This window comes from Terrapene carolina, unplaced genomic scaffold (assembly GCF_002925995.2).
Source record: "Terrapene carolina triunguis isolate 2854851 unplaced genomic scaffold, T_m_triunguis-2.0 Scaffold96, whole genome shotgun sequence".
NCBI lineage: Eukaryota > Metazoa > Chordata > Testudines > Emydidae > Terrapene > Terrapene triunguis.
In genome coordinates this window covers 74351734-74372278 of record NW_020664447.1, presented here as the reverse complement: position 1 = coordinate 74372278, position 20545 = coordinate 74351734, and the positions used below count along the sequence as shown (strand labels likewise).

Genomic DNA, 20545 nt, shown 5'->3' with positions numbered 1-20545 from the left:
ATCGCCGGGCAGCACGCACCCAGCCCAGCCCCACTGCCGCACGCCCCGGCCCGGCCCGAGCGCTCCGGACCCAAACGGGCGCAGCAGCGCAGGCGTGCGCAGCCCGTCCCCACTCTTTACCTGGCCGCCTGGCGTGCTCCTCTGGAGGCGCCCACCGCCTCCCCGCTCCATGACTCCTCCGGCTGTGCTGCCCTTTAGAGAGGAGCAGGCCCCGCCCGCTGGCACCACATAAGGTAACCCCTAAGGCGCCGCTTTTGAAAAATGTGATTGGGGAATCGGCTGCTTTCCCTGCACCCCACTAGCTACACTACTGGCCCAGCCCCGTCCCTTCTGCCCAAGGCCCCGCCCCTTCTGGGGGCCCAGAGCTGCCCCCCCCACACACACACTTTGGTCAGGACCCCGGCCACTCTGCGTACTGGTAAGTCCATTAAGTTACTTTCACCCCTACTTGTCGCCCATTCCCAGCTTCTGGCTAACAGAGGCTAGGGACACCATCCCTGTCCATCCTGGCTAATAGCCATTGATGGACCTGTCCTCCATGAATTTATTTAGTTCTTTTTTGAACCCTGTTATAGTCCTGACCTTCACAACATCCTCTGGCAAGGAGTTCCACAGATTGACTGTGTGTTGTGTGGAAAAAATACTTCCTTTTGTTTGTTTTAAACCTGCTGCCTATTAATTTCTTTTGGTGAACCCTAGTTCTTGTGTTATGAGAAGGAATAAATAATACTTCCTTCTTTACTTTCTCCACACCAATCATGATTTTATAGACCTCAATCATATCCCCCCCTTAGTTGTCTTTTTTCCAAGCTGAAAAGTCCCAGTCTTATTAATCTCTCCTCATATGGCAGCCATTCCATACCCCTAATGATTTTTGTTGCCCTTTTCTGAACCTTTTCCAATTCTGAACCTTTTCTAAAGGCTGTTCTGTTTGGCACCTAGATTCCCATGGTCCCTGAGGACCATTCTTATAACTGGGAACCAGCTGAATGCAGCATCATCCCAGCCATGTCCCCTTTCATCTGGCTACCTGCCCCCTATGTGGTATGGAACCTCTACACCAACCCAGTGCTATCAGAGGAGTTCTCCATTCGGGGGGGGGGGGGGTATCCTCAAGTGGCTCTTTATGCTGCGTTTATGGCTGCTTTGTACCAATGCCTTGGCAGGGCCGAGGATCTTGCTAAATGGTTTAAGCCCTGCTCCAACTAGAACCAAATCAGAGTTTTGCCATTGACATCAACTGGAGCAAGATCATGCCCAATGTACAGTGAACCCACACAACTTCAAATTGTCCCTGTAGATTAAATAGAGCAAACATTATCCTTATGGCATATTGGTTGAAGCACTTAAAGAGTTGTTACAAACCTCATTCAAGGTATTGGATGTAACCTGTTATTTTTGATGGCTCCTTTTGTTTAAACAGAGATGGGAGATTTGAACAATTGAGGTTAGGATGGGTGGTTGATGTAAACATTCAACTGGTTTGAGGGAAACCAGTTCAAAACATCAAGGAGAGTTAGACAATCTTGAGTAATATAAACAGTCACATGTGGGACAAGCATATTCAACAAAATTAGGTGTCCAGTAAAACTAGTTTCACCACTGCTTGCTCTGCCTCATCTCTGAAATTGAGTTCTGAGTCATAGCCCTTAGCTGATGTAATTAGAATGTACTAGCGGGTGCCTTGCTGTATGTTCAGCAGCATAAACAACAGAGCAAGGAGCAGAGCGGACCTAGAGAACACAAGAAGACTCTGTTGATTGCACTGTAAGTAATGTTTTTTCCCTTGGAGAATTATAATCCATGTTCCCTGTGCTACATGCAGGTTGGTTCATGGATAATCAGTTGTGGAATTATTCCATCCACACGCTGGTTGCTTTTGTTCAATCTCAACCTTTTTAAAAAAAAAATCTGCGCTACAGAACCTCTTTGTATGGAATAGCTCCTTTCAGATAAACTGTATCTCCAAATGTTTTAAGTAGTTAAATAATACAAGAGTCATGGTACCAAATGTCACGTGTGGCATAAAGAGATTGTATAGTGAATACATTAAAGTGTTATGCCGCAAGTCCAAGGCAGAGGGAGAGAGAAAAGGGAGGCTGAAGTAAGTAGGAAAAGATATGATTTAACGTGAGACTTCGAGAGAGGGAGAGAGAGCTGACGAGGCAGAGGATTACTCAAAGGCTTCTGGAGATTGCAGAGCTGGGTAGAGAAGGTTCTTGCACCAGCGTTAGAGGAAGTGCCTGGAGGCAGAGTCTGGAAAAGCAGACTGAGAGAGAGAAGCTGGAGTAAGCCTGAAATGCTGTAAGATCAATTAGGACAATTTTAAATGTGTTGCTGACAAGACAGGGGAGTCATGGTGGGTTTGCTATAGGTGTACCTCCTAGCATTCTGAGCTGGCTGGATTTTGGAGAACTGGGGCTTTGATGGAATATGGTGGAGGAAAATGCCATGGGCAAGGTGAGAATTGATGGAGGCAATCAAATTAAGTCAAAGAGAGGTGCCCAGTTCCCATTGAACATCAACATTGGACACATAACTAACTCCCTTTGAAAATCCCAGACACTGTGTTTGTTCATTCAGGGTATTTTATTTTAAAAACATATCCCCTGGATGGAGTGGCTACTGGGCATATTGGGTTTATATATAAGCAAGACTGTTATTTACTTTTTATTTGGTCTGTTGATCAAAACCCAGACACCAAATACTAGCACAGTTTGTGCCCAATTATGTCATTTCAGTATTTAAAGATGCTGTTACCACAGGTACATTGACCCTGACAGTTCCCACACCACTTTGGAAAACCCTCTCCTGTTGTTTTGGTTGCTACTGTCCTTTTCCATTGGTTCTGTTTATTCAGAGTTCCACTATTTGTAATTTCTCAAGATTTTTCCAGTTCATCCTCATCATCCCCACTATCAGCATCACACTTTCCTCCCTTTTTTATGATCTCTAGGATCTCCTCAGTTCTCCGTGATTTTTCAAAAATAATTGTCATTGGTTTGGTACATTCATTAACAATTCCCCTAACACTTTGGTATGCACATCACCTGGACTTGTTGATATGTATATATACACATTTTCTGTGTATTCCCTTACCTATTTGTGTTTTACCAATTGCGACAGTATATTCACTAAGGTTTTAATAGGTATTAACTGCCCAGAGCAATTTTTTTTCTGCTGTTAATTACAGATTTTTAAAAAAACTTGTTCACCCGTTATGGAACCATAATAATTTTTCACCCATTCCTCAAACATTAGTGGATCTATTTTCTCTCTGGTGTATGTATTTCCCCTCAACACACTTGAGATTGAACAAAGTCATTCTTTGTTCCCCTTTTGCTAACATTAATACTGCTTTCTTTCTGCCTTATCTTCACCTGCAAAATTTAACTGAATATTCTTTGACTCCCTCCCCGTTTCTGTTGCACACCAAATTTCTTTTAACCCTCAGTCCCTCATTGAAAAATGCAAACAAATGGGGAATGACTGATTTCAAATAAATTCTAGTCTACTGCACCTTCATTATGGCGTCTTTTAAGATACTTCAGTCTTCTTCCACATTCATGGATTTTAACATTTCTTCTTTCACAATTCAGTAATATCCCAAAATTTGTTTCCTTGAACTATATTATTGCTAGTACTCGGAACCCTTTTGTCACTGTATTGAATTCAAATAGCCTGTGGTCACTGCTTCCATGCCTCCTCCATAGTATGTTCAGGTTCTTAAACAATTCCTTCCTGTTGGTGAGCATATGTTCAAAATTATTAAGATTTGTAGACCAAATATGTTTTTTTCTTACAGAATCTTAGAAAAATGAAGTCAATCTTTTATCTGTGTTTTTTGATTGCTGGGATTCATGCTGATATACCTTGCCAACAGAATTCTAGCAACAACAGTCCTGAAAATTACCATGTTGGAAACAGAAACCAAGTAGGTCCAGCAAACGAAAATATGCTGGGTCATAAAGTAGGGAGAAGCATTTGTCAGTTTGCATTTTATTTTTATAAGGAGGCTTCTTCTCAGAGAAACAACAGGAATGTGATCTTTTCTCCCATAAGCATCTCCACTGCCTTTGCAATGCTGACCCTGGGTGCTAAATCAGAGACACTGCAACAGATTCTTAGAGTGTTCCACTTTAAACCGAATGAGATCCAGCAAAGAGAAATACATGAAGGTTTCTGTCAGCTCATGCAATCACTAAACCGCCAGAATGCTAACTTCCAGCTGGATATGGGGAATGTCCTGTTTGTGAAAGACCAGCTGAAACTGCAACAGCAATTTTTAAATGATCTAAAAAACTTTTACAGTGGAGAAGCTTTCCCAGAAAACTTCAAGAATGTCAGACCAACTCAGCAGAAGATCAATAATTACATAGAGAAAAAAACACATGGGAAAATTATCAACCTACTCAATAATCTGGATCCAGCTACTGAAATTCTTCTTCTTAGTTATATTTACCTTAAAGGTAAGACAAAATCATAGGACATCTCGCCTCAGGTCATTTGGCTATCCTTGTGCCAACTCTAGGCTTCACCACTCCCTTTGGAGTACTATTTTTGGAGGGGGAATCACAACCTGCTTCACAATTGGCCTTTTATTCACAGTGTTAATTATGAATAGAGCTGGTCAACACATTTTCATTGAAAATAATTTTCTGATTGAAAGTGTTGACTGTTTTCTTAACAAAATTTTGGTGATTCCCCCCCCCCATTTTCTGATCAAAGCCAGAGCTGATAAAAAAATAGTAAAAAATTTAATTTTTTTTTCCGATGAAAAGGTATGTAAAATATACATTCACGCAGGTACCAAATTCAGGAGAGCATCCCTGTTTAACAAAACACTTAATCATATACATAGGACCCACTGAAGTCAGTAGGACTCATTGCTTAAGTGCTTTCCTGAATTGGCACCCTTGACAAATGCTATGAAAATTTCTGATAAGCAGGTTTAGAGTGCAGTTTGCAAAATGCTGTAAGATACCTAAACAACTTGAGTGGAAAATTCTTTATTCTGTCCCAGCAACAGCAAACAGCACAGAGGCAGGTATATAACAGAACTTCTGCTTCTCCTCAAAGCCCACCTCTTTGTAACTAAGGTAACTGATTACACCTTTTATCAAATTCTGAAACCTGACCAGGGCCCCCAGTTGTGCCAGTGTTTGCATATGTGAGTCTCTTTACTCACACAAGTTGTCTTGACTTCTAAATTTTGAAATTAATTTTAAAAAATGAAAAATGTCAGTGAAGTTTTTGGTTTGTAACCAGCTATTGAGCTGGTCAAAGTTTTTCAAATGTCAACCCACTCCTTCTCAAAAAACCATTTCCCCTTTGTTTTTCAATTACATCTATGCATTTGTGTAAATCTTTGAAGGATTAGCTGTAGAGTGGTAAAACTAGTTTGAATCTAGTTCAATTGATTCACTTGAAAGGCTGCCATAAAAAAGATGGAATAAAGTTGTTCTGTCTTGCCACAGAGGGCAGGACAAGAGGCAATGGATTCAAAGTACTGTTTAGCAGATTTAGATTAAATCTCAGGAAAAACTTCCTAACTGTAGAACAGTAGGACAATGGAACAGACTGCCTCGGGAGGGTGTGGAAGTTTCTTCACTGGAGATTTTCAAAAGGAGGCTGGATAGCCATTTGTCTTGGATGGTTTAGATCAGGAGTAGGCAATCTATGGCACGCGTGCCGAAGGCGGCACACGAGCTGATTTTCAATGGCACTCACACTGCCCAGGTCCTGGGGGCTCTGCATTTTAATTTAATTTTAAATGAAGCTTCTTAAACATTTTAAAAACCTTATTTACGTTACATACAACAATAGTTTAGTTATATATTACAGACTTATAGAAAGAGACCTTCTAAAAACATTACAATGTTTTACTGGCATGCGAAACCTTAAATTAGAGTGAATAAATGAAGACTTGGCACACCACTTCTGAAAGGTTGCCGACCCCTGGTTTAGGCACAACAAATCCTGCATCTTGGCAGGGGGTTAGATTAGATGACCCTTATGGACTCTTCTAACTCTATGATTCTATGTTTCTTTGACCTTCCACATCCATGTCCCTCTTCCCCACTCCATCAAGGAAGGCTAGTTTCTATCTGTCCCTCTCTAGTTTCAAGATCTTTACTCATCTCCCAAACAGCATTTTCAAGACAGGCTTTTAGTTAGCATTTATCAGGCTTTCCTTCCCGTCTTAACAGTGGACCAAAAAAAAAAAGTGTTGATTCTGCCCACCCTGAAAATCAAACCGCTATGGAAGTAAAAGTTACATAGATTTGAAGGGTTTAGCCATAAGTTTAGTACAATATCATACATTATAATAATAAGAGGAAAATATTCACTGAAAATAATATAGGAACTAAAACCTTCTACATCGCACAAATGAAGGTACAGCTGTCACATATGTTTTAAAATGGATATTTATTTAAAAGTAGAGATGCCCCTAGCCACAATGTTCAATTCCATATCTGAATGAATTCCCAGCACCCCCAATATTTTGCATGTGTAGATCCTGTCTTCCAGTTTAAATCCCTCTCTCTTTAAATTTTTGCTACGAGTGGATGATTATGCCTTCAGACAAACTGCATTTCTTTTTGATTTTAAAGAAATTGCGAAGAATTACACTTAAAATCCAAACTATTGCTGCTATTGCTTCCACATGGAAAATGAGAATGGGCTAAAATGTTGAATGGTTCAGAGGCTGGGTTTGGTTTGGAGAAGAATCTGAAATTTTAGAAGCTTTTATAAAGTCTGACCTAACGTTTAATGGCTGTCCCATCCTCTGTACTATGTGATTATTCCCCCCGCAGTCCTGATGACTCTTCTCCCTTTTCCACAGTACATTGTAGCTTACATTGAGTTGTTGTTTGAGGATGGAGGTTTGGTGGCATTCTAACTTGCACTGTACTGAGGGTTTCACCGGATGATTTGCTATTCTTCTTGTTTGTCTTGGGGCTTAGATAGTGAGCATGTTCTCCCCCTCCCCCCAAAAAATCCTGTCATTTTACTTGCCCCATAGTCCAGTGAGGAATTATTGTCCAACCCACTGGAAGGGGCAAGCTCTGGGTTTTCTTTTGTCCCTGGAGCATTGTAAAGAATTGCAGAGGCAAGACCTCCTTGAAAAGTGCCCTGCTAAGAGGAAGAGCAGCACAGGCAGATCTGGATTTGGATGGAGGAGGAGGGAAGAATTAATGAATGTCCCCAATATGCAGTCTGTCTGCCAAATTCTGACATCCTTACTCAGTTTTTAACCAAAGCTGTGTATGAAACCAGTAGGAATTTTGTCCAAGTAAGCAGCAAGTAATAGCTGCCTGAGCATATCAGGATTTGGGCCTGTGACTTATCAAAAAATGTTGTGACTCACTATGGAATTTCCCTAAAACATGACAAGGCAATACTTCTGCCGTGTTAAAGAAGAGTCCAGGGGCTCTGATCTGACAGTACAAAAATTGGAGACTTCTTTTAACAGACAGACTTACTCTAAAATTACATACATCATGTTTGTGGCTACACTGTTTATGGAGAAACTTACAGTCACAATGTAGTAATTTTCTCCTCTTTAAAGAATAATGCTTTGCATTTTATATCTTGAAAGCCCCATACAAGCATTAATTAATAATAATGACACCCTTAAGTAGTATGTAACTATTATTATGCCAGTTTTATAGCTGAGGAAACAAAGGGTAGAGATGAAATTATTTGCACAAGGCCTCAGAGTGACTCAGGGTTGGAGGAGGGATTAGAATTCCAGAGGACTTTGTTCTCAGTCCAGGGTTTAGTCAACTAGACCAATTTTACCCAGCAGGGTAATCGTGCTGCCCATGTACTTTAATTAAGAAGCAAAGTGTAACTTAGAGTTAGAGCTGATCAGAAAATAGGGATTGGTTTCTGCAGAAAATTTTAATAACTTTTCCAACTTTTAATTGAAATATCAAATACCAAAATATTTTGGTGTTCAGGGATTCAGTTTTTCCACAAAAGTTTCCCCAGAAAGCAGTGATTTTTCATAAAAAAGGTTCTAGTCAAGATCCTGATTTTCCATGAAAAATAGATGGAAAATTGTCGACAACTCCTACTTACAGTATCCTCTGTTCTTCGTGATATTTTGTATGATGGCAGACTGCATCCAAAAGCTTATAAATGCAGATTCATTGTCTCTGAATTAGGAAGAGCTGCTAAGGCTAGTAGTCATAAAGGAGGCATTTCTGGATGAACTCTGAGGAATTTGCAATCCAGATTCAGATCTGAATTTTGGGGTTTAGGATTAGAGGTGGTCAGGAATTTTCCATCTGTTTTATTTTAAATGGAAAATGCAGTTGCTACAAAATCAAAAATTTCTGTGAAAAATTTTGATTGTTGCCTAAATTTTTTGATTTTTCATCTGAAAAATCTAAATTAAATATTTCATTTTGTGTTGGGTTAACCTGAATCAAAAACATTTTGGTTTGTGAAACCAAATCAAAACATTTCATTTCAGATCAATTGCACATTAATCTATGTTTGCCTGAGCTGCCACAGTGCCTGTGGGAGTTGTAGTCCAGCCAGGGAGCCTAGCCCATAGAGGAGAAGTGGGGCACAAGGCACCTGAACTATAGCTCCCATGAGACATTGCAGCAGCTCAAGGGACACAGATTAATTGTAGAACCATCATGAAAAGGAATATTTTGAGGTTCAACATACCAAAATGAAACATTTTGGTTCAAGAATACTGAAACATTTAATTTTGATCAGAAATATAAAAATGAAACATTTCAACAATTCTGAATCTAAATGTTTCAGAACTTTCCATTCTGCTGTTTTTGATATTTTGGCATTGTCTTGATTTGTCAAGAAAACATGCCAGTTTTTAACCAGCTTCACTTGGGACCATCTGTAGTTTGACGAGATTAGTCACTTCAGTAATTCAGTTAAACAAGATTTATTTCGAGCTAATGTAATTGAGGTATTTTTAAGGCTCCCATCACCATATATCTAGGCATTAACACACACTATTTTAGTATCATTAAGGACAGTGTCTGAGGTGGGACTAGAACTCAAGGTATCTCGCCTCTAATTACAAGAAAGGGGTGTATTTTTGGCACTTTATATATATATATATATGCATTATACAAAGAAAAGGAAGCTATAGATATTAAGCATTATCTACTGGGAACATATAGCATTACAGTGAAAGCATATGAATGCATTCTAATGCTTTGTTTTCAGTCATTCAGTACTTTCTGAAAAATACATCGGTTGGGAAAGTCTAAGCAAAACTGATTAATAGATCAACTGTTTTTTAGTACACAGGGTTGGGAGGACAGGGAACAATTTATTTCCATATTACAAGAAACATCATTGCAATGTTTTGTTGTTTTTCTAGTTGTTTGTTAACAGCTCTATGGCTGCAGTGAATGAGGGTGAATAGTTGGATTTTGGCTTGGAATTTCTTCTCACTGAGAAGAAGACACTTCTCTGAAAACACTTTGAGTGCTTCAGAAAAGATTGGTTTTGTTTTGACCAAGCTATTAGCTTTTGAAAATCCCATGTTTTCTGCTTGCCCAGTACATTTTGCAAGAGGGTTTTCACCAAGAGGCATGAAAGCTGGAGTAAACATCTCCTGCCACCACATTGGCTGGGTAGTAGACCAACATTTAAAACATCCCCCAAAACCTAATTTGGATGGGAAAAGCCATCAATAGATTGTGCCCTGCTCCCATCTCTAAGAAACACCCTCATCTCAATCTGGTTTAGGTGTGGGACTAGGTAGAGGAGTTTTCAGCCCAACTGATCCCTTTCTTCCACTTGGCTGAAATCCATCCCCTTGAACAAGAGCTCTTTTATGGACTTCAGCCAAATGGAAGAAAGGGATCAGTTGAGCTGAAAACTCCTCTACCTAGTCCCTCTCCTAAACCAGACTGAGGTGAGGGGAGGTTGTGAGGGTGTTTCTTAGAGATGGGAGCAGGGCACAGTCTACTTATGACTTTTCCCATCCAAATTAGATTTTGGGGTGTGTTTAAAATGTTGATCTGCTACCCAGCCAATGTGGTGGCAGGAGATGTTTACTCCAGCTTTCATGCTGCTTGGTGTCACTTGAAAATTGCTACCAGACGTGCAAGATCAACTCATATCCCGTGTTAGAACACCGGGGAATGTATTAAGCCTCCTCCCTGAGAATAGTCTGGCAATTCCTTCTGGCATGAGGAGAGGCATTGGGGTATATGATGGCTATCTAAGTTGAAAGCATCATCCTTTCACTACAGAACAGCTTCTGGGTTTGTTTAAACCACTCCCAACCCAACCCTTTCCATGTGCATATTACAGTTGAGTTATTCTAATTTATACATTTAGGGACAGATCCTCAGTTGGTGTGAATTTGTGTAGCTCTGAAGGCAAATACAGCTACTGCAGTTAATGCCAACTAAGGATGGTTTCTTGTTCCCAGAACATCCACTAACTCTCTCTTTCTTTGAATCATAAGCCACGTGGAATAAAACTTTCAATCCAAAGTACACTAAAGATGATGACTTCTTTGTGGATAGAAACACAGTTGTTAAAGTCCCTATGATGTTCCGGATGGGCATGTGCAAACACGCCTATGATGACCAGCTGTCTAGCACCGTGGTGCAAATGGATTATAAGGAAGAAAGCATTAAAGCATATTTTATTCTGCCTGATGAAGGACAAATGAGGAAGTTGGAGAATGGCTTGTCATGTGAAAGTCTGCCTAAATGGAGAAAATTACTTTCAGAAAGGTAAAATCTTTCAGCTCTCTACTCTGGTGGCAGGCAGTCCCTTTAGATCAAGGGTGTCGGACAAATTCTTGGGGAAGGATGATTGTATTTTTAACTATGATCCCCTGGCTGTGGTATAGAGTTAGGACTAATGTGCTACCCTCAGTGAGGTTAATGTACAAAGATCAAGACTAGAATATGGCCTTTATGTAGTTAACTTTTTTAGTTATTTTCAAGGGCTTGTCTACACATATAGCACTGCACTGATGCAGCTGCACCACTGTAGTGTAGTGAAGACGCTATCTATGCCAAAGGGAGAGCTTTTCCTGTCAGTGTAGGTACTCTAGCTCCCCAAGAGGTGGTAGCTATATTGATGGGAGAAGCCCTTCTGTTGGCATAGCACTGTTTACACCAGAAATTCAGTCGGTATAACTGTGTCGTTCAGGGGTGTGAATTTTCCACACCCCTGAGCGATGTAGTTACACTGACATAAGTCTGTAGTGTAGACCAAGCCCAGGACATGTTATCTGTTCAATATCCTACTGTCACATTCTGTATCACTCAATGTGAAAATCTGCTTCCCTTTAGGACCACTGCCATTTCTGCAATTTGTTTCTTTTGCTTCCCTGTGTGCCTTTCTCTGTAGTCTGTTGTTCTCCCTTTATCTCATTTTTTCCCCTTCTGCATTTCCCTCCCTGTGGCAGCTTTCATTTCCAGCCCCCCTGGATTCTCTCTCCTATGCTTTCCCCCATCCCACCTGCTAAGGTGATTATCAATGAAAAAGTTAATGCTAATATTTTAAGTTTCATCATTTGTCTTCAGAATTATCACCCCAGTGAGACTAAAGGAGTGTGTGGGGGGGGGGGGGGGGGAAGAGTTCATGCATCTCAAAGCCATTGTTTCAGGCTGCTGGCAGACCCAAGAAGATGGCACTTCATTTATTACATTCATGTCATATTATCTTTGCAACCATGAGAGCTAGAATTTTAACTCACTTTGAAAGGGCAAAATTTAGGCTCCGGTGCTGAAAACGTGCTTGGCTTCTTGCATGTCTATAGTGGGACTGCTAATGTCCATAAAATTAAGCATTTGCCTGTTGGCGGACTCGGGGCCTTTCATTCTGGAGAGTAAGAATGTGCCACATAAATGCACCAAGCAGGCTGAATGCTTGACAACACTGCCTTAGATTACCAAACCCCAGCTTTAAGACAAGGAATTGAATTAAATTAAATACACAGTTTACAGTTCTTTACGTTGACTAGCTGGCAGAGCCTTTTGAAACTTGGCAACACTTTTTTACAAAAACTTTCACTGAAAAATGTGAACTATTTTTCATTGAAACTTCAGAAATGTAAAAATTTAATCTAGCTCTACCAAGAGGAGAATCCTTGTGACAAGTGGTGCTGGAACAATTTTTATAGTGGGGATGCTGAAGGCAGAAACCATGTATTTGGGTTGTTATTTTACTACTTCAAGCCAGGGGGTGCGGCAGCACCCCCCACACCGCTAGTTTCAGCCCCAATGCTCATGATTGTTCCTAAAATCAGTACTGGGCAATGAAACAGCTTAACCAAAATGTCAGTGGTGTTATCCCTGTCAAATAAACATGAATTGTGCAAAGAGGAGCCGCCTTAGTATCAGCAGACAAGGAACTAAGCAAAATGTCTTACCTTTTCCAAAACTGGAATAATCTACCTATAAAGCAGAAGTGGGATTCTATGGTTTGTAGTATAGAAAGACCTCATTATTAGAGACCCCCAACGAGCTGGCTTTGTGTGGACACATTCACTCACTGAAATTCACTGGAGTTTGGCACTCATGCAAACCGATGGCCAGTAAACACCTCCTCTCTCTCCACATAATCTTCAGAGCCAACCGGTTGGTTGGTCCATTTTGCATCTTTCGGAGGGTGTAGTAAATCTGTTCACTCCCTAAATCAAACCCACTTAAGGGCCTCCAGGGGAGTAGGCTATCTACCTGTTTTTCTGTTTAGCAGTAATACAGTTGGAACTCCTTGGGTCCTGTTCTCTTTTTGTCACCTTCATGTCAATCTGCAGCCTGATGCCTCACACCCCACTGCAGTAGTGAAGAGAGTTTCCAAGGGGAGGTCATTTGACTTTCACAAACCCAGCTGAGTTATGCCTGGTTTCAGTGAAAAACTTTTGCACAGTCCAGTTCAATCTATCTGGTCTGAATAAATATATGGAGATAATGTAGAATTGCATTCAGCTGGGAGCAGTGTACTTTCAGGCCATTTCAGTAGGGAAGAAGGGGTGGCCCTATGGTTAAATCTCAAGAGCTCGGGATTCTATTCCTAGGTCAGTCACCAAGTTCCTGTGTGATCTTGTTCAAGTCACTTGACCTCTTTGTGCCTCAGTTTCCCACCCGCAAAATGCGTTGATACCACTCACAGGGGTATTGTGAGAAGTGTTCATTACTGTTGAGATTAGAGTGACCGGACATCCTGATATTAAGGACTTTGTCTTATACTGGCAACTATTATCTCCCTGCCCCCATCCCAATTTTTCACACTTGCTATCTGGTCACCCTGTTGAGATTGTTGGATGGAAGGTGTAGAAGCACGGAGTGTTACCCTTATGTATAGCAAGGGCCCTGTTTAACATGTGGGTAATTTGTTGTGTGTCCCAGTGTCTACTTCTTTCTTCCTGAGGCTGTGTGTGTGCTGCATTCTTCTTTCCCCTCACATTAGCAGTAGATGGGGACAGGTGGAATGGCTTATTCTTTATAATAGGAGGATAAAAATGGCCCAGTGACAGTTGCATCATTAATAGGGCAGCAGTCAGCACCTTCTGCCAAAAAACAGGAAAAGGGATGAGATCAGCAATCAGGAAAGAGTATTGCACCTCCACTAGCACTATTAGTTAGTAACAATCCTAGCATCTAACTTAAGACATGTTCTCACGTGCTATCAAATGGCTAGTGCTTCTCACTGTAGATGCTAGAACTAACTCCAGAAAAACTAGAGACAGTGGGACAGTGAGAAAAAAATGCACCAGAAATGCTGAGCATTGACTAGGTTTACAGAAAGCACTGATGTATTCATTTTCCATTAAATTGACTAAATCTTACATAGAGCCAACAATATGATTCATGAACTAGACAGATATGCTTTGTTGTTAGCTTTTATCCTAAATAAATTAGGCACCACACATTCTTCTGCTCTCTTTGGAATCTGTTTTGTTTGTTTCCCCCCCACAGGTTTAATTTAATTGTTAAACTAAGGCCAACATTTTCAAAAGGGACTCATGAATTTGGGTGCCTTGCTTTTTTGGGTGTCCAGCTAGAGACACCTTAAAAGGGATTGATTTTCAGAGGGTGAATGCTCAGCACTTTCTGAAAATCAGGCACTAGTCGCTTTTGAAAATCTTGGCTAAAGAGCCTTAAGGAGGAAAATTTCCCTAAAAATGGGAATACAGTACAATCTTAGATATCTTAAGGGACACTGGCAACCTACCAGTAATAGGAGCTTGGAAGATGGTCCAGCAGGCTCTGAAGTTTGATTCTGTTTTTAAAGCCTGCTGGACAGTTCTCCTGATTATGGACATTGAGATGAGCTGTCCTGAGGGTTGACCCATAGTCCTTTGAAGTCAATGAGAATCTTCCCATTGACTTCAGTGGGTGTCACTGAATCAGGTTCTTGGTGGGGCAGATAAGGAATCTCCTGGAGGATGGAGAGGAAAAACAAGCTAGGTGAAGGGATAATCCAGATGCTCTGCACTTGTTGAATTCAGGAGCACAGCCTCAGTCTTGTTGTACTTAGCAATATTACTTAGAGTTTTCCTGAAACTGTCTCTCTATCAGGTCGTTATAGGTTCCATTACCATAGTATCTGAGCACCTCACAGACCTCAATGTATTTATTCTCATGACACCCCTGTGAGGTAGAGCAGTGCCATTATACCTAATTAACAGCTGGGGCGCTAAGGCACAGTGATTTTAAGTGACAGGGAATAGAACCCAGGTCTACCATGTTCCAGGGTAGCACCTTAGCTATGAGCCATCCTTCCTCCTAGTCCAGGCTTCCAATATCACTTCTCAGAAACCTTCTGTTCCCCACCAGAGGAAATCTGTCATGGATCTTCAGTCAAATCTTCTCTATGGGCTAGTGGAAACAATGCAAACAAATTTCTCAGTAATCACCACAGCATGTTATGTTGTCAGGAATGAGCCTGTCCTGCACTGTGACATCTGATTGAAATGTTTTACCATTTTCTTGCATTTCTCTTTGGACAGCTCAACCAATTTATATCTGCCAAGATTCTCCATTCATGGCAAATTTGAATTAAAACAAAGTCTTTATAGAATGGGCATCAGAAATGTATTCACTAATGAAGCTGACCTGTCTGGAATTACTGGGCAGCCCAGGCACAGGATTTCAGAGGTAAGTTAGGTTTCTTTCTGTTTAAAGGATCCATGGTAACTGATATTTAAAAACATTTCTTTACAAATGTTTCCTAGGGGAAACCCACATAAAAGGGCTTTGCTCTGTATGAGAAGCAGGGACTGAGGGATGGAATATTCAGCCCAAACTAGCTAGGTTGCCTGTGCAGTTGTATCACAGCAAGTTACAGCATGTACAACATTTTGGCCCAGCAGAGTTTTACAGTGTATGGTGCCACTTTACTGACAACACACTTGAACAAATCTCTCTCTCCCCTCCCCCACTTCCCAGAGAAGACCCCACGGCCATCTTTCCCTTGATATGAAAGGGGGGGCAAAGTGCTGTTTTTCAGAGCTTCCATTGCTGCTGCTGCCTGTGCATAGCTGCCTTTGCCCCTCCCGTTATTAAAAACAGTGGGTTCAATTCTGTAAGGTGCTATGAACAGCTAGGCAAAAACCAGGTTCTTTGGATTACTGGCAATTCTGAAAATTCAGGGGGAAAACATCATTTCAGGTCAAACTGACAACAACATTTTTGAGAAAGCAAGAAGTCAGAAATAATTGTTCTGGTTTGACTGAAACATTTCACTCAACCAGATATGAAACCTTTTGTTTCTCTTTTCAGCATTTTAATTAAAAAAAATTAAAGGGAATTTTGAAACAAAAAAGCCATTTTGAATTGAAAAAATCAAAACATTTTGATTTTTGATTTTTTAGAAAATCTTTTTAAACACACACAACTTGTCAAAATTGGCATGCATTTGCAAACTATTTCAGTGTCACCAAATCTGCATTTTTCACTGAAAAAAGTTTTGGTCCAAAAATTTCTCCCAGTTTGAGAAGCACCCTTAGCTCCGGTTGGCTTCAGTGCCAGTCCCTTGCAGACCATTACAGTTCAACCCATGTTCAGTCCATACGGATTGTCAGTCTGAGAGCCTTACAATTATACCTTACCTGCAGGGTACATTCCATTAGTTAACACTGAACTCCTGTTAAAAAACAATACAGAAATCCTGAACCACCCACAAATGAACAGATGTAATCTAATGAATCCAGTCTATAAATGTCTCTCTACGTCTTCACTACAGGGGGGGGGTCGATTTAAGATACGCAAATTCAGCTACGCGAATAGCGTAGCTGAATTCGACGTATCGCAGCCGACTTACCCCGCTGTAGGGACAGTGGCAAAATCGACCTCTGCGGCTTCCCGTCGACGGCGCTTACTCCCACCTTCGCTGGTGGAGTAAGAGCGTCGATTCGGGGATCGATTGTCGCGTCCCAACGGGACGCGATAAATCGATCCCCGAGAGGTCGATTTCTACCCGCCGATTCAAGCGGGTAGTGTAGACCTAGCCTCAGTGAGGTAAGGACAAGCTTGTGCCCTTTTCTGCCCCAAACCCATTTTATCTATCCAACTTCTGATGCTGTTATCATACAAGACATATGCAAGGAAAGCAATCTGTACCCCTCAAATCTATTTTCTGTCCACTCTTCATTGTTCTCACTTATGAACTATTATTACTCCACTATATAAATTTGCCAAAGACAACTGGGTGTACTTCTGCTCTCACATTAGTTTTACACTAGTGTAACCCCACTGACTTCAGTGAAGTTGCTCCTGATTTACATTGGTGTAAGCGAGAGGAGAATCGGGGCCAGTGCTTGCGATAGTAGTATGAAATAGTGACTCTGAGAATGTCTTCTTTTAAGGATGAGGCGATTTTGATTCATGCAGATCATTGATTTTTCTCACTGGGTTTGCAGTTGCCCTTTTGGTTTGTGGTGTTCACTCACACCTGTTGCTCTGTTGCTCATTCTTTAGCAGTTATTTCTCTCAGCACTTTTGGTTTAAAAACAATCAAGCTCATATTCAGAACGCTGCTTACAGCCCACACCTGGAACGGTAATGTTTGTTGATTTCCTTGTAGGCTATCCATCAGGCCATGGTGAATGTGGATGAGAATGGCACTGAAGCTTCGGCAGCCTCTACTATGGAAATAGTGCCAATGTCTACGCCTATTAACATTAAATTCAACAAACCCTTCCTGGTGATGATATTTAGCGATAATATCATACTTTTTCTGGGCAAAATCACGAACCCTGTGGAACAATAGTTACTAAAGTTCTGTATGCATTAACTATGAGTAATTGACCACCACTATTAAATAAAGAAACATTTTGACCTAATCAGTGTAGAGATGGCTTTAGAGGCCACCTTTTCCCTTGTAGTGTTGTATATTTTGCTTCACAACTGAGACCTTTAATAGATTTTAAATCACCATCACTACAGATTTGTTTGAATTTGCATTTAAAAACAAAGAAAAGAAAAGGAATTCGAGTTCAGGCAGAACTGTCAGCAGAGGTGAAAAGAGAAAATCCTTTGTAATGCTGAAAGCAGCAAAACATTTTCTGGAAAGTGAGGATCAGAAAAGATGTTAAGATTACTAACCTATGCCTGCTGCACCCCTCCTGTCCACCTCCTCACCGTGTAAATTACATTTGTTTTGAATGTTCACTGACTGCCAAATTAGTCCGTTACACTTCTTTACCACTTACATCCGTTTTCTCACCAACCTGAGGCTCAGTCTGACAGATACCTATTAACAAATGTAGTGCTTACTACCCTGAGTGGCCCCATTGCTGTCAATGAGTCTGATAAACCATTGCCCTGTGGCCCCTTTGTGCCACCCAGGCGGGTGAAAAGGGATCATAGAGAAGGTGTAAGGTCTCCCTGGTGAAGAACATTGACGCCTCTGTATTGACCATTCTAGGGTAGGACAGAGGCATAGCAGAATTGGGCCAGAGGAAGGAAGTGGCAGATCAGAATGGGAGGAGGTGTGACCGGAGTAGAACTGTGCCCCAGCAATTCTGAATCCTTGAAGTGGCTTCTGTGCAACACTGAATCAAAGTTCAGTTTAGGTCAGCCCTGTGCCGGGGCCCAAGTCAAGTTTTGGAAGCTCCCAAATAGGGAAAATGGCTTGTGTTTCCCCAATGTCCCTGTGTCAGTATTTTTGACAATATAGGATTAATCTAACCCAGTGGAACCACTCATAGCAGTAAACATCACTCTAGTAGTAAATGTTTGCAGGATCCATCACTTACAGCCTATCTGTAACTTATACCGCGTTTTACATAACTACATGTTTTGGCTGTGGTGTCTTGAAGTGGGCCCTGTCTATTCCCAGATTGTACCTTCACAGAATATCTGCACTCAGCTCAACACCTGCTTTATATTTTAATATAGTCACAGTTGTATAGGATTTCTCTTTAGTGTTAGGATACAAAGGGTTCCAAGCTCACTTATACTACAGATGCTTATTTATATATTTTTCTTACCCAAAATTTACCTTCATACCATTTTACTCTTTTTTCAGAAGATCTATCAATATTTTTTCTCATATATTCATGCTGATGGTATATTTTCTGACCTCTAGTGGCAGAAGAGGTAAATTACTGAGTGATTCTGTTAATGGGTATTCTATGTTATGATTTCCAGTCTTTATGTTTGACCTTGAAATATACAGACAAGTTATTATGTTAGAGAAATGAAAATTAATAAACATGAAATTTAAAAGTTTTTAATTGTACTATGTGATTTCTACAGAACAGGAATTAAGCAATTAGGACATATGATGCAAAGAGTCTAGCTAATCACAGCGTCAACCAGCGTTGTAACTATGTGCTAATTAAGATCTCCGTAGGGAGGTCTCTAGTGGACTTCATAGAGGCCTCTGCTCTTTGCCATGTATGTATATATTGTTAGCCTTTTGGGCCCAAGTGGTTAGCCAATATTTAGGGTCTTGCGGGTTGCTTTCATTAGGAGAAGTTATTGATGATAGATATTTCTTTGATGCAATCCTTGTTATTTATAAAGAATGTACATAAACTCCTGTTTTTCCAAACATAGCAGGAAGCAAACAACAGGAGGCAGTTTCTTTGCGCACAGTTCTAAGCCTCTGTTCAGCTAGCACTCTGCCCAAAAAGTTATCTCTTGGCTTTCTCTCAGGACCATGTTACCAATGCTTTTCTTGCTGTCTCATTCTTTTTTCTGCTACCTTATCTGTCAGCTTTCTACTTCTTTCACACCACACAGAGACAGGTACAGCCCCTGCATTTGCCATTAGTCCCTAGCTCGGTTATGGTGGGAAAGCTGGCAGAGTGCCCTAAAGGTGGTCAGATTCTGGGTCTGTCTGATCATCTTTGGAAACTGTTCCACAGCTGAACTTCCTTTTTTTGTATCTGAACCCTCTCAGGAATTCTCGGGAAACTAGATAAGAGCAAAGATAAGTTTTATTCCCTTGCTCCTTCACAGAGCTCACATTCTTATTTCTCTTCCTCTTCCCCTCCTCTTTCCTTCCTCCACCCTCACTTCCCATGGTGCATCCTGGGAATTGTAGTTCCTGGACCCAGGGTTACAGGAACCACCTAGGAGCAAACTTACAAATTTTTGCAATCTGGTGTTGCTATCTGCACCTAGCTAGATACAACACTCTGGACTGAGAATGCTCCTCTTGCATTCTTCTTCCTGGGTTCTGTAAAACTGTGTTGTACCAGAGAGATTGCCACAGTTCTGGATGGAGTTGCTGATGTAGCTGTATCCTGATCCTCTGGTGGTTCTGAAGATGAATATCAAGGCAGTGAACTGACCAAGGAAGCAGACTTCCAGGGGATTAGAGCCCAGGGGGGATATGCTTACAGTGACCTCTCCCATTAAGGTGATAAGCTGCTGCTTTCTTCCAAACTGGAGCCTTTATAGTACTGCCACCAGCAGTGCCAGATACAATGAGTTACAGTAAACCAGTCTGGTGCTGGTGCTGAATCATTGTGGCCAGGTCATCATCTGAGAGAGAGCAGAAAAGGTTTCTAGCAAAATAGAGGTGGAAGGTGTTTTTCACCACTGATGCTACCCTAATCATCTAGGCTTAGTGAGGATAAAAAGGGAACCAGAGACTTCTTCACACAACATTTGATGAACATGGAGCAGACATGTTCAAAGTAAGGGAAGGAAATGTCCCAGCTTGCTCTTTGAGTGTTCCCCCCTCTCATCAGCATCTCTCCAGTCTTGCCAGACCAGCATTTAGACCAGTTGTTCTTCATCCAGATGCTGATCTCCTTGAGGTTTGACATCTGTGCAGTGATATAGGCTGAGTTTATGGAAATTGACATATGCAACATCAGCTTATTGACATATGCAACATCAGCTTAGGATCCTATGGTAATAATATGACTCCCATGGGTCTATCCCCTCTCAGGGATCCCATGTAGTTATTGAAGAGAAGGAGAAGGGATAGGATAGGTCCCCATGGGTCTCTACACATGAGGGCCTTTGGAGAAGAAGACGGTTGTCCATCATCAGTCTCTGGGTCCTGCTGGAGAGGAATAATTGGAGTCACTCTACTGCTGTGCTGACTACTCTAGCTACTC

At 41.2% G+C, this 20545-nt stretch overlaps 1 protein-coding gene across 1 annotated transcript in view; it reads left to right on the top strand.

Moving 5' to 3' along the window:
- The window catches only part of LOC112107050 (alpha-1-antitrypsin-like), a 53178-nt gene extending 34507 nt beyond the window's left edge, over positions 1-18671 (top strand). Inside the window, exons 2-5 of the mRNA XM_029911480.1 lie at positions 3806-4469; positions 10469-10742; positions 14975-15122; positions 17050-18671. Of these exons, the coding sequence (XP_029767340.1) occupies positions 3806-4469; positions 10469-10742; positions 14975-15122; positions 17050-17235 (1272 nt within the window). The 3' untranslated portion in view covers positions 17236-18671. The remainder of the gene's footprint in view (positions 1-3805; positions 4470-10468; positions 10743-14974; positions 15123-17049) is intronic.
- Positions 18672-20545: the final 1874 nt, after the last annotated feature.